Here is a 21,980-nt window from a genome sequence, read left to right as displayed (position 1 = left end):
ACGGACCAATCGTTAGACGCGTGAGCCACGTGCCTAGTCCGAAAACGGTTAGCTCCCGGCATGGAGAAACCTGGGTTCCGAGGTTCCATGCCTCCTTGAGATTTCTATGGCTGGCAATCATTCCACCCAGCTTAAGATGAAACACCATCCCATCATTGTCCAGGTTGACCTATCCAGAATCCAGCATGTTCTTCTGGAATGAGGTGGCGAGTTTTGTTCAGGAGCTGGTCGTCCTAGCTCCATGAGGCTGTATCTCTTGGGCCAGGTGAGTCTTTGTCTAGCATAATGAGCTGTGAGGATTTATCCCCAGCAGCCTTGCAGGTCTGGGTCCCGACCCAACAACGTCCGAGCACCAACACCACCCACCAACCTCTCTGCTTGCATCACCGGCACGCCCTCAGGCTCTCACGCCCTCGCTGCCCCGTGCTCGGACCACTCGACTTTCTGACAGCACCCTCGTCCATGTTGGGCCGCAGATACCAAGCCACGCACGCGTCAATGACCTCTAGGCCAGGGACATCGTTAGGGATATGCGCTTGGAAAAATGTCAAGACAGGAACCACCAAGTACAAATCCACTACTACCCTATTTGTACCGCGTGCATCGCCACTCCCCGCAGCAGCGGAACCGGGTAGATCCATGGTGACGACGCATATTCCCTCGTTCCTTTCGCTCGCTTGATGTGGGAAGCCACACGCGCCACGGGGGTTCAGGAGTTCCCCTGGACCTAGACGCGACCGCTGGGGCCCAGGCGAGGCGCGGTCGCCAGGGGATGATAAAAAGGTGGCTGGGCCACTCAACACTCGGTCTAAAGTGCACGCTCTTGCTCTGGCACTCCGCGCGACATCACCTGCCCTGATATGAACATTTCCAAGCAAGGGTTTCGCTCAACACGAATAACAAATGAGCCATTTGCCAGCTGCAATGAGTGGTGCTCAGGTGTCTGTGGAAAACCTGGGGCTTTGCTACAACCAGCATTGACTGCAGACTGACTCCCTGTCCATCCATGGCAAGCCAGTTGACCAACCGATCAACCTGCAAGCGTGAGTCTTGTGTCCGGAGGGTTCGCGGCGCCGAACGGCTTACCGGACCTGTCGCGAGACTACAGGCGTCTAGGCGCGTTGGATTAGTGGTCACCGGCCAGACCTGACGTGTCACCGCCGACCAATTCGGTCGCTGGATCTTCCCGAGGCATAATAGGTTCGCATGGGTAGGTAGGTAGGGAGGTAGGTGGGCAAACGATCAACCGCGATCCGTCGCTCCCAGGAGCATCTTGCCGATCCAGCGTCAAGGGTTCATGTTTCGTGGCAAGCAAAAACCCACAACGCCTAGACTCATGCATGCGCGACATCCATCCTGTCAAGCCCAGTCACTGTCATCACTGTCATCCACGACATTTTGAGGTCTAAGTATTGCGTTGCGTGTTCATGTTTCGAATTTTTCTTCCTTGGATTTCTCTGCCTGACCAGCTCCCGTGGCTCTTCGGGACCGATGATCAAACATGAGGGGCATCTTGACATGCTGGAGGACTAAGGTTGCGATGGGAGAGCCGCTCACGCCGCTTCAAGTTAGGGCGACATTGGAGAAGCTCTGCTGTACCATTTTACATCTTGCACACAGTACGCTCCCTTGCGGCGAAAGATGAATGTCAGATTGTGGAAGCTGAAAACACATGCCGGACTGCACTTGGACCGAGAGGGTGTGAAATGATATAATTATCGTAACTATGCCGTTGTAACCATCTCTACCAGGCTTGCTTCTATGGCTGACACATCCTGAGAAAGTCATCCAAGTCCTTCAGCTCTATGTGTATTACCAGATGATCGGTCAATGACAGAACAATCCTCTCAAAATAAGAATGAAATTGTGCTGATACAGCTATTCCTCATGCTTGGCCTCGTCCAACAATTCCTTGTCCAGCGAGAGCCAAGCGGCTGCGATTTGAATGCCTCGAGTCCTCTCCATTTCAATTCTATGCCAGTCCCATTCGCCGGCATCCTCGAGCTTGGTCAGGGGTATAAGAGGGTCGATAGTGTTTGATGCAGACGCAAGGTGGGCGGCGCTCTCCAATTTCTCTATAAATGAGGCCGTTGCGTCAACGGCGGATTCAGGGACGGGCGCTGCGATCCCGTCGTTGTCCGGGGTTGATATGATCGAAGGCTCTGTTTGGGAGAGCTGGGAGCTTTGTACCTGATCGTTGAGTGGGCTTTCCGACGCCGCTGAGCTCTCACGGTTCTGACCCGCGCCAGATTGGGAATCTGCTGGCCTTGGAGGCAGCCAGCCTGCGGTAGTCAGACATCGTTCGGGCGCGACGGTGAATCTTCCTTTCTTGATGACATATTTACTCAACGCCGACGCAAGAACCACCTCATCCTTGCCTTTAGAGGCGGGACGAATGAAATAGGTAAGAATCACGAGCCACTTCTTATCCCAGCCCAGGACTCTCGATCGAACCTCATAGAGTTGATATGGTTTGATCTCGCGATGGAACGAGGTATGAACGCTTCCTAGTATGACATTGGCCGGGCCCTTGTGGCCTTCCTTTTCAAGATCTTGTTTGCCCTGCTTCATGTTTGAGGCGAGGAGTTTTGTGACGAGGGCGCCTCGGCTCACATCCAAGTCGGCAAAGTAGGTGCTGTTGCTCTTGTGGAAGTTGTAGTCGGTCTCTAGAAGGGGTGAACGTGAGAAGACGGAGACGGATTGAAAGATCGGGTGTGTGGTTTTGTCTTGTCTATGGGCAGCTAGGTATTGCTGAACTCGAGATGGTTTGCTCCAATTTCGATACATGGTGTAGAACAGGCGGAGATGCCAGGCGAAAGGAAGACATTTCAGATTAATTATGGCAAGCAGGAGAGCTGCCACGCGCCAGGAGGCAAGGGACGAGAGTAAGGGCATCGCGACGAACAGGGTGGAATGCTAGATGAGAAAGAAATCGAAACGAAGGTTGCGACGGTCACCGAGCAAAAGTCAAAGAGAGGGAGAGCATGTCACGTGGAATGACGACGAGAGAAGATGTACTTGAGCAAGTGAAGTCGGAGACACGTCCCGGGTTTATGTTGGATCACTAATAAGTAATGAGAAGACCATGAAGATGTGTTGAGACGGTAATTCGCTAAGACGACGATCCAAATGGAACGGCCAAGAATCAAGCGCTGACGAGGCAAGTACGAAGTACGCACATTCTTCGTATGTCACCGCCGCACCTGCAACTTTGCTCGCAGCCTCGTAGTCTTGGATGCCTCGGTCCAATCCTTACAGAATCACATGTTTCGTTCTTGGTCACTCGTTTCGGTCTCTAGTCGAAATGTACAGTATCTACTTAGACGAATAATGCAAACGAGCTAATGAACGAGATCTGCTTGATAACTTGGCATACATTGACCGGAGATCTCAGAATAGACTACTATACTACTATGCATCTAGATGGTCCACAGTGATCTCAACTTTTCCTTGCCATCATGTTATTTGTCTTTATCAGACGACTGCCTGCGACTGTACGTGGTATCACGTGAATTTCGCGGATAATTTCTCACCTTTCGGTTAGAGATGATGCGTGTTATTGCCGTGTGCGCGTGAGGTGGTTTTGGACCATGCTCTATGAATATTCAAGAGGGCTATCTGCGAGCTATATAGCCCGGCCCATTTGAGGCAAATCCAGAGATTGAGGCTGTCATGCCATGCAATGACAGGCTTCCTCAACTTAAACAGTAGAATAACAATTTGGTAGGGAAAATGGCCGTCAAATTTGGGGGTGTCGCACAAGACAAAACTTTCATTAGGTGGTATACATGGAAACCCGCTTCAAGCAAGACGAGTTCAAGAATCGTGGCAGGGCTCGTGTTGGCTGTCAAGTTATTTCTCCTCCTGTTCGTCGGCCGCTGGCTTCTTGGAGGACTTTTTGTGGCCTCCGTTGTTCCGCTTATGATGCTCCTTCTCTAGCTCTTTGTGTCTGGCCTCACGCTGATGTAATCTTTCTTCTTCGGCTGCCACCATCTCTTTCCACAGGTCATCGTTAGGATTGTGATGGCCTTGCGAAGTTTCTAGCTCGACTTGTTTTTCGAGGTATCGTTTATGTTCTGGATCGGTGGGGTCGAGATATCGCACTGTCTCGAAGCGACCTTCTTGGTTCCTTGAGTCAGCAATCTCGAAAGCGGCCGTGGCAATCAAAACTCCGAGGGTCAAGAATTGAGCGTAAACTCTGGCCTGGACAAGTTTCTGGGGTCCAGTTATGTACTTATTGCGGTTGACAATCGCAAAAGCTGCGGCCATAGAAGCCACCCAAGAACCGGCGACAATCTTGTAACGCTCTCGACGACCAAACTCCATGGCCTTTTCGGTAAAAGTGCGATTGGCCTGTGCTGCGGCAACTTTTTGTGCTTCTCGTTCTCGATACTGACGCTCCTTGGGGTTCTGGTCCGCTTCATATTGGCGGGAATATGTGTCTGCGTTGATGATGCCGGCAAATGTGCCGCTTGAGGTGACAAGGAAGGCTTTGAGAGGTAGTGTGAGATTGCGAATGAATGCATATCGTCGTTGTGCCAAAGCAACTCCCGCAAGTCCCACACCTAGGCCTACCACACCGCCGATTGTGCCACCGCGGAGGACGGCACGGTAGTGCTCTGCTTCTTGTTCTTTGGTGAGAACCTTCATGATTGGTGAATGTGTGGAGCGGTCAAAGGAAAGAGGGGTTTGCAGGCAAGGTCGAGGTCAGGGTTCTTTTTGTGGTGTAGTCAATGCTGTGTTCAATTATTTGGTGGTTGACGGCAAATGTCCTGTGACCAGACAGCTGGATTACGGACTTGAGTCGGAGAGAGGCAGGAGTCCGGTTGAGTTGGGAGCTGGAGTTGTTCTAGAAGGTCAAAAGCTAGAGCAGATGGACGAGTTCATAAGAGGGAGCAAAACTTCGGCGAGGTGGAGGGAAATCGGCGAGGTTGATCATGCGTATGCAGGTTGAACCTGGTCGAGATATATTGAAGAGCGAGCTCTCGAGTAGGTTATATTTGAAGTTGTATCGACTGCTCGACGGGCGGAAGCTTAGAAACTCTAGAGGTTGAGTCGGAATTTATTATTATTACCCACGATGCACGTTCCATGACATCAGTGGTAACGGATGCCTCTTTTATGCCTCCCTCAATTCGGTTGATGTTTTCCACCCGTTGACTCGTTGACTAGTTAGAGGAGAGCACTTCCGCGGGCTGATTACTGTATGAACTCAACCCTGTCTTCCCCGTCATGGGTTCTATGGCTCTCTTTGAGCGCCTCAAGTCTACTCACCAATCAAGACCATGTCAATATTTGTCCGTGATAAATAACGCAGCACCAAGGCCGAGATCATGCCCAACCCAGGAGTTCCAGGTGGAGTCGATTCCGGTCAAGCCTGGCGCTGGAGCCAGTTGCGATGGGTGCCATTGGAGGTCTCCGGATGTGCCAATTCTTCCTTATTGGGTTACTGGAGCGTGACTCCAGGGCCTAAGGGCCTAGGGCCTAGGGGTCTCTACATATTATTATGGTATTTCTGGAAGCCTTTTTGGGTATTCCGGTGGCAAGTGCCGACATTGGTTAGGTAGGTACCTATCTTAGGCAGATACCTAGGTAAGGTACCTATTGGCTTTAATTGAGCCATAGGGTCCTTCGGTCCCTCCCTTAGGTACCATCATGCCTACAAGATCCCCTATGCAAAACATCACCCCAGGTATCCCTAAGGTCCACCCTTTTGCCGCCCGAGGCCCCCGGATCCCGCCGATTTCTCGCCTCTGACTCGAGTGAAATTGATCGTTCCATCCCTCAAACTTTTACCCGAACTACTACTCGTATGTGCGTGCTTTATACATGGACTTTGCTGCCACTTATGTAACAATTATACCCTACCCGATTCCAGACGCATGGTCACACAGTGGTCTGAACGTATTCCCTGCAAATGAGCCATTTCGCATCTCCACAGACGATGTCTACGAAGTTAGTCGCTGCTTCTGTCTCGCTGCCGAGTTCCCAATCTGGTCCTTTAGGGCGAGGTGATCACAGGTGGCGCACGTGTATAAGTCTCACACGTGATGTGTATTTACTCAACGACTTCGTGGTGTGATATTGTCCATCAGAATTCGCCTTACACGTCTTCAATTCCTTATGATCATGCTATGCCAATTTCTCGGATTTAGTACTCGGAGCTCCCGCCGATTTTGCCCATTCACTGTCCCCATCCATGCTAATACTGAAAATACTTTGAGGAATTGTTTTGGGTCGTGGATTTCCGCCTTGCACCTTGACAGAGTATATCTCTCGGAAGTGCATCATTGATATTTGGTTCTACTGCTTAGTAACCCAAGCACTTGACCACGTCCCCCGCCCCAGTGCCCCAGATCATTACCAAGCTTCCTCGTCCCTAGCCCGTGTATCATCCTAGCGCCTAACAACGGTAGATACCTCGGGCACAATGGTGTAGCTGGTCGCTCCTGGGAGCAAGCGAGCTCGGTGCTGCGGTCGCTGTCCTGGTGCCATATTCGTCCTGGCCTTGGGTTGTACCGCCGGTCTCTGCAAACTATCATCTCGAGCCCTCGTTGGATCGTACGTGGCTCGCGCCCAAGTCTTCTTGGTGTAATCGTCGCTTCGTTGCAGGATTGGCCGCGACCATTCTTCCATCAACTTTGTCGCCTGCCGCTTGATGATCGGTTCTGGGCGTTTTGACTTTCGGTAAAACAGAATCACTTTGCCAATCCCCGATGATATCAATGTCTCCTTGTTCATCGGTAGCTTGGCTAGAGCTGCAAATAGTTCACGTTGGATGTTGTAGGCCGGTAGACTTCCGTCTGTTAAAGGCTCCAGGAAGAATCGCACTGCTTCCAGTAGGTTGGTCTCGGGGTCGAGAATGGACTGGACGTATGTATTCCGGTTCAACAGCGAGACCACTTCTGGAAGCATCTTGAGTTTCTGCGATGCCGGCAATCCCTGTCGAACCAACTCCCCATCGGCTTCTGCCGCCGCCACCATTCGGTTACGCATCTCCTCGATTTCTTGATCGGCCATCTGTTCCAGGTCCTGCTCAGGGAATTAGTATCAGCTTATACATCCTCTGGCCACAAACTTACAATCTCTCCCTTCCTTATTCTCTTGGATCCCGACTTCTTCACTGCTGCGTCCATTGCCCGATCCAGTGCTCGTCGTCTCCTCTCTTCCGGTGTTAGATCGTCCTCGTTGATTTCTGGCCGAACTGGCTTTGATCTTTTCTCCCCGCTCTGCGCACCTCCCGCTCTCCGTCTCTTTCCCTCAACTTCCTCGCCACCAGAAAATCCATCGTCGCTATCGTGTCTTCTTCGATTCTTCTTCACCTTTTCACGAGTCTTTTCCTTCCGCTTTTTGGGTTCTGGCTCTTCGCCTTCGACTCTTTTGCGCTTCGAAACCTTGATGCTTCGTGTGAGCGTGTCAAAGTCGGGGGCAACTTGCACCGCTGACGCATCAAAATCGGCAAACTGCGCTTCATCAACTTCGGAGAGGAGTGATTCGTCATCAGATTCGGCACCATCGATAGGGTCTGCATCGCCCTGGCGGTTCGGTTCGTCAAAGTTGTCGTCTAGATCGTCTAGGTGATCCTCGTTCTCCGAGGGTCGATCATCTCCCCCAACATCTGCAGGTGGGTTTTCCTCACCCGAGTCACTCATGCTAAAAGGGAAGTAGACGGAAAGCCTATTGAGGGGTCTCGTGAGGGACACTTGGAAAATTGAAACCGAGTGGGAGTGGAAGTGGGAGTGGGAAAGAATGAGGAATGTTGTCAATTGCAGATCAACGAGTTGCAGACAGACGGTCGCGCGTTGCCAAGTATAAATTATCTCCCGAGTCAACTCTATCACGTGACTATATCGACCATGACTCGGTTGAGATATTTTTGTAAAGTTCAACGTGTTTGTCATGTTCTTGTTCACGACAATCATAAATAGAGGATATGTCCAGGCCATTATCAAACAGTCTGTCAACCGCAGAGATGCTGTGTTCCGAAAAAATGCTCCACGGACACCACCCCATGCCTTATTTTCCTCCCAAACTCCCAGTGTAACGGCATTATCCTTGGGACTACCGACTACCTATCCCTTCCACGGCCCCTCATGTAACAAGACGGGCGCTGATGCAGTTGTTACATTGGTAGCCGCTCGAAGTTCCATTCTTGGCCCAACAGTTGGCATAATTGCTCTGGTTGGAAGTGGCAAGCTGGGCGGTCCATGTAACGCCCAAGCATTCCGGGGCATCCCCTTTTCGAAAAAAGTTTGTGTTCATGCACATGTATAGACAGTCCTCCAAACTGTAGGCGATGCTAGCTGTGATGTCAAAAACACGTTTGTCGGAATCCTCTCGGCTGACCAAGTTATTGTTGAAGTCGATTCCGCAGAGAAGGTCGAACTCGTCCCCTCGAGGGGTGGTGACGCTTGACGTCCCACATCCAGGGTATCTCAAGGTTCTGATAGTTGATGCAAGCGGCGCCACATAGTCTTCTAACGAGGCAGGGAGAGGAGATTCGGTAGAAGATGAGGGCGATCCTGAGCTAGTGGTAGGCGATGCGGCTGTGGTGCTTTCTGCGCCCCCGGCTGTGACTGTCATGGTTGTTGTTGTCACGGCAGAGGCCCTAACATTAACGTATTAGTACGAGGTCGCTTTCTTGGTCAGAGGTAGATAGATCTCACGAGTTGTTATTTCCTGACAAGGCTCCGGCTACCCCACCGCCAACAGCGGCACCCACAATCAGAGTAGTCAGCAAGCCAACAAGAAGTCCAAAAGCGAGCGGCGAGAGGCCCCAAGGGTTTCGTTTCTGTACAGGCTGCGGAGGCTCTGCCACGTCCTTGCCGCTTGTTTCATACTGATATTGTTGTAGAGGAGGTTGCAATGCGTGTGGCTGGGGCTGCGGTTGCATCTGCGGCTGCGGTTGTTGGTAGACAGATGGCTGAGGAAAGACGGACATTTGGGGATAGGTCTGTTGAGCAACCTCTGGATAGTTGTGGTCTCCAGCCGGTACAGGATATTTGTCCGCACCCTGCGACATGGTTGTCGGTGAAGAGATTGCTGTGCTCGAGGTGGCGAGCGACCTTTTCTCTGTCGACGACATCTGGGAATGTCGAAGCCTAACAAGCCTGATCACGGCCTTGCAAAAATTCACCAACGGTTAGAGGCTTGAATTCCAACGGCTTTTACAAGGCGGACGCCCTGCAACAGGAGGAGAACTGGAGCCTAGAGAGTAAAGGTCGTGGGTTACACAGAAATCCAGGGTGTAGTGATCGATCGTTGTGATCGGGGACCAATACAGCACCTCATAATATTCTAGCCACCGAAGGCACTTTCACCTGGGGCGAGTAGAGTACTTAGTGTCTCATCCTTCCGAGTGCAAAACTCATTGTTCGTTGGTTATCTGTTCTCTCGCAATGCTAGCCCGAATGTTAATAGCCCCCAGTCCATGTGGGCGCGTGATTGCGAAGACCACAACCAAAGGGGCTGAGGGGCTCAGAAGCATCAACCACTTGACCATGAGTGATACTCAAAAGTCGCGAAGGGGGCTGTTTGGGAACCAGTGGAACACACTAAAGAGAGTGGAATGGAGCTTGGCCCTTTGTGATTCGAGACGCTTAAGCTACAAAGGCCCTGAGGCTTGGTATTCAAGCCTGTTAAGAACGAGACCGAGCAGATCCGTCTGCAAGGCCTCCTACTCCGTTTTACTTGGTCGAACTCCTTCCGTTCTATACTCTACTTGGCGGACGGACAGATTGGATTGACTGGGCCAGCGTTCGAGTAAGTGGTGAAGAATCATGTAGCGTAGCAAGTGACTCTCGGACAGATCATAGAATATACAAGTGATGGAATAGTCCGAGTCCGAAGGAAAAGGCTCTTACTATTAGGCAGAGGTGAGAGCAAGATGGATTGAATAGGGCCACCCGAGACGAGTCCAGAAACACATGCGGAGTAAGGGCATGCTAAAATGGCCGAATACGAGACACAGTTAGACCTCGAGTTGACCAATAGCTTCTAGCACTCAAGACTGTATTGACCTTACCCGGTTTCAGGCAATCTCAGCCTGTGGCCCCTTTTACTTGTTAGTGTCTGCAACTTTATTGATCCAGGACCTGCGACCAAGGCAGAGTAGGAGTATTTATTACTGTACCGAAGAGCCTTATCGATCCAAGCCACATGATGACATGCATGATCGGAATGTACCGACTTCCTCCAGGTACAAGTACATATACCGGTCCTCCTTGCTGTGGATAGTCTTTATTGGAATGGATTCATAAGGCTACCATGTACTAGATGTATACTGTAAGCAACATATGTACAGTATATGTGCGACCTACGAAAGCTATAAGATTACGCAATACGTCGAGGAGCTCGCACCGCGAAGCAGAGAGTATAGCTTTATTATACATAGACCTCCTACACAAAGTCGAATTCAATAATAATCAGACGTGAAACGTGTCCCTGTTCAAGCCTAGGTTTTGGCTATTTGTAACTATTTCCAGAAACACGTGACAGTAATATTTAGTAGATGAATCTTGTTGGACTATCTAGATCTGATGCGCGATTAAAGTAAAGCCTAGATGCAATGTTCGTCTAAAGTAGGTACTTTACCTGATTCATGTATCGAGCTCTGGGATTTCGAGATACATACAAACAATGTTGGGAATGATCCTTAAATGCACCGTAGTAATCGGTCTATGAGAGCCAGTCTTGTAGGGAGGAACATTTACCCTCCATCGGAACCATGAGCGCAGCCTCTCTGCGGAGTTGAAAGAAATCCCATCACAATTGATTGTCAACGTCAAGCTACCACCAGTAAAAAAACAGACTCGTCTATATACCCCGTCGACAGCCCGATTACTTGTTACCATCCGCCGTCGCCCTAATCATTCTCTACGCAGCCTTTCCCACCGGTTCGATCCTCTTTGCACCATGTTTGGCGGCCGTAAGTTGATCTCATAACTCACCTCATTGCGCCTAGCGGTTCTTCAACACGAAGATAGCACCCCTTCCTCTCCATCGTGCAAAACATATCATGAGCAAGATCATGGCTGACTCATACTCTTCTTCTATGCTGCAGCATCCGAACAGCTCTCTGAAGCTGAGATTCGCGAAGGCGAGGCCGCAGCAACTCTTCAGGTGCAGGTCTTTACCGTCGCCTGCGCCGCCTTGTGGTTTTGTATGTTGATATGGACCAAGATTGTGTCGTTCTTTTCGCTAATCAGCTGTTCTGTACAGCTCCACACGTTGTCGAATGGGTGCATAAACTATTTTAGACATGGACATTGTTTCTGTGAACCGGCGAGGCCCAATTAACCAGGGCGAGGATGAACTCGGCGAGGTTTGATGCTGGCATGCAAAGCTAGCAAAATCCTTGCTCGGTGTACACTACATGTACAGTATCACGATCTAAAGGGCACGGAAGGGCCGAGGGGCCCAGATGGTGCCGGGGGGGGGCGAAATCGCCAACGGCCGTGTCTCAGATAATCGACCACATACAGGATCTTCAATTCATTATGAAAGAGGCTTCTTGCGTTTTCCCGACAGAGTCTCGCTTTCTTATGCAAGACCGCTATGCAAGACCCCGTGCCAACTATCCCCGGAGCCTATGTTTTATCGGCTGACCAAGCTGTCAAAGCAACCCCCCGGCGGATATCGTGATTGTTGAGGATGGCCTGATCGGTTACCGTCGTCGAGGAAAATCATTGGCCTCGTCCTTGGAGATTCTACTCCAATCCTCGAATTCCTCCTTGACCAGTTCCAACTCCTTGTGGAGATGCCGCAGTTGTATGTCATACGCCTCTAGTGTCTGTGATCCTCGTTAGCGTTTGGCACATGCTGCAGGAAATTCAACACATACCTTCTTGGCCGCTCGCGTTGTCTCCTCGTCTAAGCTTGAGTCTTCTTCCTTGGCGGCAGGAGCAATCCTATCCATTTCGGCCTTGATTCTCTTGCTCCTCTCTCGGATGCTCAGCATACGGGCCCAGATTTCCTGCTCCCGAGCATTCAAACTTGGATCCAGTATGTCTTGCTGCAACTTCTCCAACTTTGTTTTCAATTCCTCTTCGGCATTATCCATCACGTAGCCCCGATTGCGTAGGATCTGGACTTTGACTGCCAGGGCCAAGGTTCTCTGCGCGGCCGCGGCCTGTCTTCGCTTACACTCTTCCAGACGCGTCGCCACATTCTGGCGATGTTTGTGGAGTTGATCGTCCAGCGACGTATTAATCTCTTGCAGCATCATATTGCACCGTTGGATTGCCTCCATTTGGATCTGGGCCTTTCTTCCCAGTTCAAAGAATCCTTTGACGAGAAGAGGCACCCATTCGGGACCGGGCCGTTTCGACACCGCTTCCTCCCACTTGTCTTCATCCTCACCAGGGCCTGGTCGGTACTTCAGAGCCTCTGTCTCACTGCCCACGTGTTGGTAGATGTACGTTCTCAGCGGAGATGAGGTGTTGGTGAAATCCCACTTGTTCTTGACAATATTCATTTGTGCCGGGATCGATCGATAGACATTTAAGCCCCGGCCCTCTTCCCATAGTGACTGCGATTGAGGTTGTCCCTGTTGTGATTGTCCGAATTTCAATACTTGATCTTGCGGTCTTTGTGGCGGCTGCTGTTGTGTTGTCTGGGTGGAAGATCCAAACAATCCTGGCGCAGTACTGGACCCGAATAGTCCCCCAGCTTGCCCTGGTTGTTGTCCAGCTGGCTGTTGATTTTGAGTGGATGCGCCAAAGAGTCCACCAGGTTTGTTAGTCGAGGCACCGAAGAGCCCACCACCTCCACCACCAAGTAGGCCTCCACCCTGTTGTGGTTGATTTGCAGTATTGGTTGATGTGCCAAATAGTCCCCCAGGCTGTTGAGGTTGACTAGACGCGATTGTGGAAGCCCCAAAAAGTCCACCACTTTGTTGTGGCTGGCTCGAGGTCGCGGTCGAGGCTCCGAATAGTCCGCCACCTTGTTGTGGTTGGGTCTGAGTGTTTGTTGAAGTGCCAAAAAGTCCACCGGACTGCTGAGGTTGAGACTGTGTTGCGGGCTTGCCAAAATTGAAGCCTCCGAACGGCGACGATGTGGATTGTTGCGCTTGTTGTGGCTGACCGAAGAGTGACATGGCTGCAGGTCTATGTGTGGCTTTGACGGTTGCGCCTTGGTAGAAGGGTGAGGGCAGTATGAAAGAGAGATGGGACGGGGAGAGAGATGCAGACGGGGACTGCGGTCAGTCAAGTGTTGGAAGAGCAGAGCAGATGGAGCACCTCAGACACTCATGGCGAAGGAGGAAAAGTTCGAGACCAAATAGACATGAGCTGGGTTGCTGACGAGGAGGAGAAAGGGATAGTGTCAAGAGTCAAAAGTCAAGGACAAGATAGGATAGGATATGACAGGACACAGGTGAAGAATCAAGTTGACGATGGATTCAAGGACTCAGCAGAAGCACCAACAATTTGTTGGAGGCTCGTACACGCGAGGCAGGAGCACCGACGCGAAAAACACTGCTGCGGGTCAACAGTATGTACTCCGTAGTGGCTGCTCCTTCCATCTTCCCTCTGGCTTCCTCCGCAATCCAAGGCTTGGCATATTAAAGCAGCAGCCACTAGATAGCAAGTTTCACAGTCAAGGTTATCCAAGACTTGGCATGTATCTCAAAGGCGGCAAGATGCTTTGCCTGGTCACAAAGCTCCGCAGCTCACCACCAACGTCAGTTGCCCTCAGATTAAACGACTGCTACACAACCGTCCACGATATCTTGACTTCATTGCAGACATTCAGCGTCCTCTCATTCATTCCCTGTAGCCATGGCGGACCGGGAAGCAAGGTAAGCTGTCCTCAATTCCGTCAGACCACCCTCTTATCCCTTGCCAGATTCAATCAGGGTGTCCTGATCGACACTACCCCGATGCCCGACCATATTCCCAAAGTCAAGGAGATCGGAGCCAGTTCCGCCCCGTTGATGAGCGCGTCTTATTTCATCGGTGCCCGGTGTCGAGCATACAACGACGACTACATGCAGTGCAAAAAAGAGTCTTATGGACGAGGAGAACTCGACTGTTTGAAAGAAGGTCGAAAGGTCACACGGTGTGCGGCGAGTGTGTAAGTGTCGACCAATTCAACTACCCAAACACAGAACTTGTCATCATCTGCCGGACGATCCGAAAATCTGAGAGATTTGCACTGACAAGGCTCTGACTTTGGCAATTACAGGTTAGAAGACATCAACAAGAGTTGTCTAGCAGAGTTTCGACGGCACTGGGAATGCCTTGAGAACAACAACCATCAATTATGGCAATGTCGACGGGCGGAGAGAGTTTTGAACAAATGTGTATTTGAGAAGATTGTAAGAACACCCCGGGGGAGCAGCAATACACTTGGTATGAGTCGGCGTGGGTCGCTAACAGTGCGAAAATCACTAGGGCCTGGAGAAGACGATCCCAGATACACCGAAAGGCCAAACCCCGGTCCATTTACGTGACTATCAAATATTTGCGAGGAACCCCAAGGTTGCATGATGATAGCATGCGGGACGCGTGAAGCTAAAGCGCCCTAGAGAGCAGACGAGTGACATAAAGCTTCACCAGCAGCAAAAGCAGCCGCCACTATGACCTCTGTATCTTCGATCGTCAGGTGTCTTTCAGGCGAATATGGCGAAACTCAAGGGGCGGCCAGAAAAACATTGTACATATATTCCAACACGCCCCTTATCAGCGAGACGATAGAAGGTCGATGTGTTGGAAGTGAATCTGTGGCAGGCCAAAATCTTTGCTATGAGCATAAGCTTCCCCCATAGAATCTAGCATTGGCTCTCTGCAATGGGACAATCTGTAGGCAAAGGAATGATACCAGCAATCACCACACAGCAGATGATGGGGGACAGGAGTGACAACTAACGTTGAAAACTATCAAACCGTAGGTAGGTAGTTTAGGCGTGACACCCTCCAGAACCTCGTTCCATAAGCCTCGTAAACACCCAGTATGGCATCTCTAGGGGCGTCTCTAGGGCCTTCGCTGGAGCCCTCGGGCCCCCACAGAAGGTCCAGAAGCCCTAAGCTTCAGCTAAACTCAGCTTCTTGCCCCAATTTCTCGGCGCCCCGGGCCAAGTGGCCAACTCATCAACTCTCATGGCTAGACAAGTCGACCTTTGAGCATCACCCAACACCCAACCAATTCAACACCACTATCGTCACCTTCGGTTCGCACCGTCGCATCTGCCTACCAGGTGACCTTGACCTCGACTACTCAATAGACGACCGTTGTTCTTCCATGCCACGTTCCTAGTCCGGTTGCATCCTTTGGCAGGGGTCTTCCAGGTTCACTCTTCCCACACCTGGCATCATGGCCACCTCAAGTCTCTCACCACTACAATCTCCTCCTCCTGTGTCCTCGAACAATTCCACCCTAAGGCCTTCGCATGTGAACCGCGCCTACACCGCTCCTGACAAAATGTCGGTTAACGGCCACTTTGCCTCCGCTGGTCAGAACGGCACCGCCAACTTCGACAATGGTGTTCAGGTCATTGACGAGGACAAGGAATTCAAGTAGGTCGACCATTTCCCCACACTTTCGATCGCATGACAGCTCACTGAATCTCGCAGTCCTGATCTATCGAAATATCTGCAACACACTGACGTGGCCCACGCCGGCTTCAACTACCATACCATCTCCGTCTTTGGATCTCAATCAACGGGTAAATCCACCCTACTCAATGCCCTGTTTAGCACCGATTTCTCCGTCATGTCCGAGGCCGAGCGACGACAGACAACAAAGGGAATATGGTTGTCAAAGAACAAGTCCGCTGCCTCAATGGCAGACAATATCCTGGTCATGGACGTTGAAGGCACAGACGGTCGGGAAAGAGGCGAGGACCAGGACTTTGAACGCAAGAGCTCCCTCTTCGCCTTGGCCACCAGCGAAGTATTGATGATCAATATTTGGGAACACCAAGTCGGACTATATCAAGGAGCAAACATGGGACTACTAAAGACCGTTTTCGAGGTCAATTTACAGCTCTTTCTCAAGGACAAGAAGTCAAGTACAAGGAGTCTCCTCTATTTTGTCATCCGAGACTTCTTGGGAACAACCCCATTGCAGAATTTGCGGAATACTTTGATGCAAGACCTCGGTCGCATCTGGACAAGCCTTTCCAAACCGTCGGGGCTCGAGAATAGTAGTATAGATGACTACTTTGACTTTGCCTTCACAGCCTTGCCCCACAAGTTATATCAGCCAGATCAATTCAAGTCCGAGGTCGCCAAGATGGCCCAAAGATTCAACAATGGCCACAGGGATCGAAGGAGAGATGCACTGTTGGGCGAATTCGAGGGTGGTATCTTCCTCCCAGAGTATCATCGGAGAATTCCCGCCGACGGATTCTCCCATTATGCAGAAGGTATCTGGGATCAAATTGTCAACAACAAGGATCTGGATTTACCAACACAGCAGGAATTGCTAGCCCAGTTCCGGTGCGACGAAATCATGCGAGAAGTCATGCTCGCCTTTGATGCTGGTATTCTTCCATTCGAGACCCAACAACTGGATGCTGTCAAGGTCGGCCGACCAGAAATCATCTCCGGCCTAGGAGCGGCCATGAAGACCACGAGGATAGAGGCGATTCAGAATTTTGAGACCGAAGCGAGTCGATATCACAAAGGCGTCTACCAAAGGAAAAGGACTGAGCTTGAGAGCAAAATCGACACCAGGTTGAAGGCGCTGTATTCCGGACAGCTCTCCGCTGCACATAAAGATGGAGTCCAGCAATTCTCGGATGCCGTCAGTGCGGCTGTCAAATCCGGACAGAAAAAGGGCGCGTCATATGATTTTGCCGAGATCGTCAAAGAACAAAAGAAAATCGCTCTACAAAAGTTTGAAACAGCCGCACAAGAAGCCACCCTCGAAGGACTTGCGTGGTCGAATTACAAGCATGAATTCTCACTCTATCACAAAGACCTTGACAAGGTATCTGGCCAACTGCGCCGGGACGAAATGCGCCGGCTAGCCACAAGGGTTGAGCGCTGGGTCCGGAGTAAGTTGAACGACAGCATCGGCCTGGAATTCAATGCCCTCGGCTCAGGCCGTGGTGGTGGAGGCGCGCCAGAAAGCGGAGACAGATCTACGGAAAAAGGCATCTGGGACCGCATCTGGGTTCTCTTCACCGAAACCGTGTCTGAGGCCGAACAGCGATTTGCAGCCCGCGCGGCCTCATTTGACGCCAGCGATGAAGAAGTTGAGGTTGGAATTTGGCGGCTGCGAAGGAAATCGTGGGGCGTGCTGCGCGCAAAGATCGACGAGGAAATGATGGAGGGCAACCTATTGCTGAAATTGCGCGAAAACTTCGAGGACAAGTTCCGGTATGACGAAGCTGGCGTACCAAGAATCTGGCGCCCTACGGATGACATTGAGGGGATATATACCAAAGCCCGAGAAAGTACTCTCACACTCATTCCTTTGCTCTCACGATTCCGGCATTCTGAAACCGGGAGTCCACCGCCTCTTGACCGATGGATTGGCCCGACGCCATCGGCGGCTACTGCTGCCGATGAAGAAGATCTCACTCCCATTGGCGGAGTAGACGAAGACGAGGGAAAGAGTCTTGAAGAAGAGACGACGATCCTCAACGAAGGCAAGCGACAAGACCTGACGGTGCGATTCAAAAAGGCGGCCGATGGTGTCTATGTCGAGGCAAAACGTAGCGCGATTGGTGGCATGACCCAGGTGCCTTTGTACTTTTACGGTCTCCTCCTTGCCCTAGGCTGGAACGAGATCGTGGCTGGTAAGTGGATATTCATTCCATTGTCGGTGGTATGGGATACTAATACTGAGCCATTACAGTCCTTCGCAATCCTGTCTACTTCATGTTCCTGATCCTTCTCGGGATCGCTGCATATGTTATCTTCACCCTCAACCTTTGGGGACCTCTTATCAACATGACCAACGCTGCCTCCCAACAAGCCCTGTCCGAAGGCAAGAAAAGGCTCCGAGAATTCCTCGACGAGTCGCCCGCCGCAAGACAAGCGCTATCTGCCGCTGGTGGCGACGAGTACGAATTGACCAGCAGATCACCAAAAAGGTCGAGTAAGTTGAAGACGGATGGGGCCGATGATGACGGGGATGAGATCTAGAGACGATGACTATATCATGTCGCTGTTGGGGACGAGAAGTCCAAAGCAGGCATACAAGCAAAAAGCAGAACGCACGTGACGATACGACAGAATCAGATTCAATCTTGTCTAGTAGAATTGGATCCATGACCACTTGATTCAGGAACCTTCATACATAGCCAGGACTGCCTGCGTCTATTCTGATGAATGATAAGGCGGCCCTGGTGCGCTGGTGTTAGCGGCATAGAACGGTATAGCACAGTATTACACCACATAATCTCAATGATGACCATGGCAATCAATATTCATCCATCCGCGCTGTACGATAGTCTAGACACCTGTCTCCTAAAGGAATGATCAGTTGTTGCCCCGAGCCTATAAGGCCCGGCCTCAAAGGGACCGATCGCCCACTCCGACAACCCTGTTGGAATGCGAATGCCAGCAACATGGCTACACTGCTTTAAGTTTGATATGTCTAATCTCCAGTAGCCGTCTCTCTTCTAAGCTCTGGTGGAGACCTAGCAAAAGAGAACTCTATGTCCGATGATGTGGTCGAAAGTAGCCTTAGTACAACCCATTTCTGGCCGCGTCTTACGCATCTGGGCTAAACAACTGGCTGGGGCTAAAGATCTCGCATAGCCTCACTTCGCCTGACAAGAACCAACTTACTGTGTGATGAACCGTGGTTCCAGCGTGGTATCTTGCTCGCTGGAAGACATGTACCAGATTGGGGTACAAGAATTAGGTTCACTAGAAGCGAGGCTTATGCCTCAGACTTGAAGTACTACTACTACAGAGCCGCCAGAGACGGCATTTATCATATGCGGGTGTGATATTGGGCAATTGTGTATAGCTGATACTCGTACTATCAAGCATTTGGACGCCCGTGGTCCAACGAGTTAGTTGTTCCTGGGCCCTTGCGATGGCTTCTTGATTCGAACGGGAAATGTGAGGATGATATAAATTCCTCGCTGATGAGTGATAGGGGCGCTTGTCGATCTCAGCAAACAGATCTAGTGGAATGGGTGGTGGGTGGGCCTTCAGAAATGTTAATGTATTCATATTTATCAGGTTCCAACAGATCTGATGTTGCTATCGTGTACACCACGAACTTCGCTTTGACCAAGCTGCAGCAGATGGCGGGTTTTCCTATAGAATATATCGAAATTGTTTGTTCTGTGAACGATTTGGTTAGATCTAGCCGTCCTTTTTGAGACGGGGAACAAAAGCACACATACCTTCATATCGGTGAGATCATCATCATAGGCGTGTTCAAATCCTTCCACAGTGCCAGCCTTGTCCCGCTTCCTGTTCTCCCATATGCATACATAGCGATAGACCACTGCGAGAACAGCTGTAATGGCTGAAGTGATTACGACAGCCATGAAACCTGGGGCATATGCCGGCGCGTCCTCGGGTTTGAAGAGTAGAGGCCCAACAAAATTTCCTGTTGGGAAGTCAGCCAAAGCCACGTCCACTAACGCTCGAGTTGTGCAGGAGAAGTCTGAGAAAAGACTTACCGAGGCAGTAACCGATAAAAATCCCGGACGACGAAACACTTCGTTTTGTATAGCCAGCAGTGTTGGCAATTTGCATACCCATCAAGACAGCGTAGGCTCCACCAAACGATGCCAATATATAGACACCAAAGAGCAAGCCCCCAATGGCACTTCGAGGCAGTACCCAGAGCAAGATCGAGGCAATGAGTGTACCCATTTGACAACCAACAACCAGCCATGATCGGATATTGGGAATTTTATAGGCAAGATACGGGGCAAACCACTCCAATGTCCCAATAATGAGGCCCGCTGGCATGACCAGAAGCAGAGAATTGAGAGTGTTGAACCCAAATCCCGAAATGATAATCGGCGCAAAGGTCGAGACAGGGCCGTTGGCGATCATCATCAGGAAAGACATAGCAAAGACAATCCAGAATTTGATGTCGACCATTAGCTCAAATACCTGCTGTTTCTTGAAGTGGGTGTTCCTAACACCTGAGTTGTTCGACCGAAGGCGAGCGACTGCGATATATCGCTCCCGTGTATCAAAGCCTTTGGCGCGGATTGGGTCCGGAGGCATAAAGAAATAGATGACCACTGACCAAAGAATGGTCAAGGAGCCAGCGACAATATACATATACCTCCAGGGTGACAGGGATCCCTGGATGTGACCGAGGCCATAATTTATCAAGGGCGAGATGATCGAGACATAGCCAGTACAGCAGTACCAGGCTCCCATACGCAGGGCTTGTTCGTTTTTCTTATAGAACTGACCGACGACCAGCATGAACATGGGACTGATGCCAGACTCAAGAAAGCCTAGGAAGAATCTTTGAGCGTAGAGGCCCTGCCATGTCTGACACGCCACAGTACAGATCAGGCAAACTCCCCAAACGAAAACGATGCCAGAAGCGACTTTTTCAATTGGATATCGTTGAGCCATCCAGATGGCAGGGTAGGCACCAACGATGAAACCTAGGTAGAAGATAGCCGACGACATCGAGTATCGATTACCGGTTAGTTCGAGATCAGTGCGCAGTCCAAAGAGAGCCTGGACTCATGTCAAAACTAATGGTCGAGTGGTTTGGTAGTGCTATAGACGTACCGCTTGAGAGATCATGGCTTTGTCATAATCTGCCGCATGGTTGTCAATAGTTAGCAGACATACCACCGACTTTGACATCTAACATGGTTTTCAAAAGGGTAGGGTTGTTGAGAACTCACATTGTAAACCATACGTTGCCATGAGGATTGGAAGAAGTCTCTTGTCAATCTTCCTTGTCACACGTTTCTCCTCAGCTTCCTCCCACTCCTCTGGTCCATCATAATTTGCCAGAACTTTCATCGCCTCATCCTGGTGGATAGTATCGACGGTGACATTCCTCTTTAGCTCTTCCTGGCCCTTCTCAGAGGTGGCTGTATCCTCACGATGGACTTCCTGGGTCTTCTCGATATCAGCCATGATGGGTGGGATTGAGAATGAACGCTTGGCAGGGGATTTTTGATGAACAAAGCAGGAAGGTTGGTAACCTGGAACTGACAAACCGGCCTGCTTGCAGATGGAGAGAAAAGCCTGAAAGCACACGCAACGAGTGTTTTATATCACCACAGAGCAGCACTCCCTGGGGAAATTCCTGGTGAGTAACCGATCGTTACCCATGCTACTGATGGACCGAATACAAGGTGATGGGCATTGCCCGAGGTCTTGAAGCTGGATCTCCGCGTGCTCCTCACCAGGATGGCAGCGCCGATCAGGGATTCAGGACGGGGATGTGAGAACCTGGGGAATTGAACATCACAATTGAGGCTGGGTGCTCCACAATCAACACCTCATTTGACCCGAGTCAGCGAATATCGTCAGTATTCCCTGACCTCATGGCATGAAAGTTAGTTCATGTGTGTTGGCAGAGTGGGTCATAGCCCTTTCTCGAGTCTCGAAAGGATTGTCGTTGGTGTATCATTCAAAAGTACATGCATCTCGCAGTCGGAGGGTTCCCCGATCGGTTCTGGTCGAGTGATCTCTAGCAGTGTCCTATGCATCTAAACCAGCTCCGCATGCCGGTTCACTCTTTCTGAGAGCCGAGGGATGCTTGCGGAACTGATCCAGGATCATATGGTAATCTGAGGCCGCCATTGAGGAGAAGAGTTAGAGAATGCTGGGCACGTCTTGGTATACAATCTCTTGGGTTTCTTATTGGCGGCCAAGCGTCCTGGCGCCATGGAGTAGATGGGGTTTGACGCTACTTACCCATCGTACAAAGCGTGACAAGCTCAATTCCCCCTCATTTCCCCAGTATTTCCTGAATGCCAGTGGGAATAGGCGTGGGGGCCCCTCGTATTCAGAGGGGACGGGGCCACTGAGGCTAATCTGGGGAGTTTAGCTACAGAACAAGATTTGGAGATCTGG

The 21,980-nt window shown here is 50.8% G+C and overlaps 9 protein-coding genes across 10 annotated transcripts; 4 read left to right on the top strand and 5 right to left on the bottom strand.

The window, feature by feature from the left end:
* The first annotated feature begins 142 nt into the window (after positions 1 to 142).
* On the top strand, positions 143 to 1,857 carry PV10_06703 (uncharacterized protein). The gene is made up of 2 exons (XM_016371527.1): positions 143 to 265; positions 322 to 1,857. Exons 1-2 carry the CDS (start codon positions 242 to 244, stop codon positions 679 to 681), a joined length of 384 nt encoding a protein of 127 aa, XP_016223820.1. The 5' UTR covers positions 143 to 241; the 3' UTR covers positions 682 to 1,857.
* Positions 1,858 to 1,878: 21 nt separating this feature from the next.
* PV10_06702 (uncharacterized protein) lies at positions 1,879 to 2,895 on the bottom strand (the record flags this gene model as incomplete). Its single annotated transcript, XM_016371526.1, has 1 exon — positions 1,879 to 2,895. The coding sequence occupies one exon, from the start codon at positions 2,893 to 2,895 to the stop codon at positions 1,879 to 1,881; it is 1,017 nt and encodes a 338-aa protein (XP_016223819.1).
* Positions 2,896 to 3,852: 957 nt separating this feature from the next.
* PV10_06701 (uncharacterized protein) lies at positions 3,853 to 4,650 on the bottom strand (the record flags this gene model as incomplete). Its single annotated transcript, XM_016371525.1, has 1 exon — positions 3,853 to 4,650. The coding sequence occupies one exon, from the start codon at positions 4,648 to 4,650 to the stop codon at positions 3,853 to 3,855; it is 798 nt and encodes a 265-aa protein (XP_016223818.1).
* Positions 4,651 to 5,480: 830 nt separating this feature from the next.
* PV10_06700 (uncharacterized protein) lies at positions 5,481 to 7,772 on the bottom strand. The gene is made up of 2 exons (XM_016371524.1): positions 7,083 to 7,772; positions 5,481 to 7,032 (listed from the first exon to the last, which is right to left on the bottom strand). Exons 1-2 carry the CDS (start codon positions 7,650 to 7,652, stop codon positions 6,397 to 6,399), a joined length of 1,206 nt encoding a protein of 401 aa, XP_016223817.1. The 5' UTR covers positions 7,653 to 7,772; the 3' UTR covers positions 5,481 to 6,396.
* Positions 7,773 to 7,910: 138 nt separating this feature from the next.
* Positions 7,911 to 9,526, bottom strand: PV10_06699 (uncharacterized protein). Its single transcript, XM_016371523.1, has 2 exons — positions 8,667 to 9,526; positions 7,911 to 8,608 (listed from the first exon to the last, which is right to left on the bottom strand). The coding sequence occupies exons 1-2, from the start codon at positions 9,083 to 9,085 to the stop codon at positions 8,092 to 8,094; spliced, it is 936 nt and encodes a 311-aa protein (XP_016223816.1). The 5' UTR covers positions 9,086 to 9,526; the 3' UTR covers positions 7,911 to 8,091.
* Positions 9,527 to 10,630: 1,104 nt separating this feature from the next.
* Positions 10,631 to 11,577, top strand: PV10_06698 (uncharacterized protein). The gene is made up of 3 exons (XM_016371522.1): positions 10,631 to 10,927; positions 11,063 to 11,161; positions 11,221 to 11,577. Exons 1-3 carry the CDS (start codon positions 10,915 to 10,917, stop codon positions 11,256 to 11,258), a joined length of 150 nt encoding a protein of 49 aa, XP_016223815.1. The 5' UTR covers positions 10,631 to 10,914; the 3' UTR covers positions 11,259 to 11,577.
* Positions 11,464 to 13,449, bottom strand: PV10_06697 (uncharacterized protein). Its single transcript, XM_016371521.1, has 2 exons — positions 11,843 to 13,449; positions 11,464 to 11,791 (listed from the first exon to the last, which is right to left on the bottom strand). The coding sequence occupies exons 1-2, from the start codon at positions 13,094 to 13,096 to the stop codon at positions 11,666 to 11,668; spliced, it is 1,380 nt and encodes a 459-aa protein (XP_016223814.1). The 5' UTR covers positions 13,097 to 13,449; the 3' UTR covers positions 11,464 to 11,665.
* Positions 13,450 to 13,653: 204 nt separating this feature from the next.
* Positions 13,654 to 14,932, top strand: PV10_06696 (NADH-ubiquinone oxidoreductase 20.8 kDa subunit). The gene is made up of 4 exons (XM_016371520.1): positions 13,654 to 13,798; positions 13,846 to 14,073; positions 14,185 to 14,317; positions 14,394 to 14,932. Exons 1-4 carry the CDS (start codon positions 13,779 to 13,781, stop codon positions 14,487 to 14,489), a joined length of 477 nt encoding a protein of 158 aa, XP_016223813.1. The 5' UTR covers positions 13,654 to 13,778; the 3' UTR covers positions 14,490 to 14,932.
* A 178-nt stretch (positions 14,933 to 15,110) lies between these two features.
* PV10_06695 lies at positions 15,111 to 18,404 on the top strand. 2 transcript variants are annotated; one of them, XM_016371518.1, is made up of 3 exons: positions 15,111 to 15,515; positions 15,573 to 17,746; positions 17,806 to 18,404. In XM_016371518.1, the coding sequence occupies exons 1-3, from the start codon at positions 15,313 to 15,315 to the stop codon at positions 18,093 to 18,095; spliced, it is 2,667 nt and encodes an 888-aa protein (XP_016223811.1). In that variant the 5' UTR covers positions 15,111 to 15,312; the 3' UTR covers positions 18,096 to 18,404. The 2 variants fall into 2 exon arrangements, with proteins under 2 accessions (XP_016223811.1, XP_016223812.1); XM_016371519.1 differs by lacking the exon at positions 15,111 to 15,515 and having other exon boundaries at positions 15,545 to 17,746.
* Positions 18,405 to 21,980: the final 3,576 nt, after the last annotated feature.

The sequence above is a fragment of the Exophiala mesophila genome, assembly GCF_000836275.1.
Source record: "Exophiala mesophila strain CBS 40295 unplaced genomic scaffold supercont1.4, whole genome shotgun sequence".
Classification (NCBI taxonomy): Eukaryota; Fungi; Ascomycota; class Eurotiomycetes; order Chaetothyriales; family Herpotrichiellaceae; genus Exophiala; species Exophiala mesophila.
The sequence above is the reverse complement of the archived record's forward strand: the minus strand, read 5'-3'. Positions and strand labels throughout refer to the sequence as shown.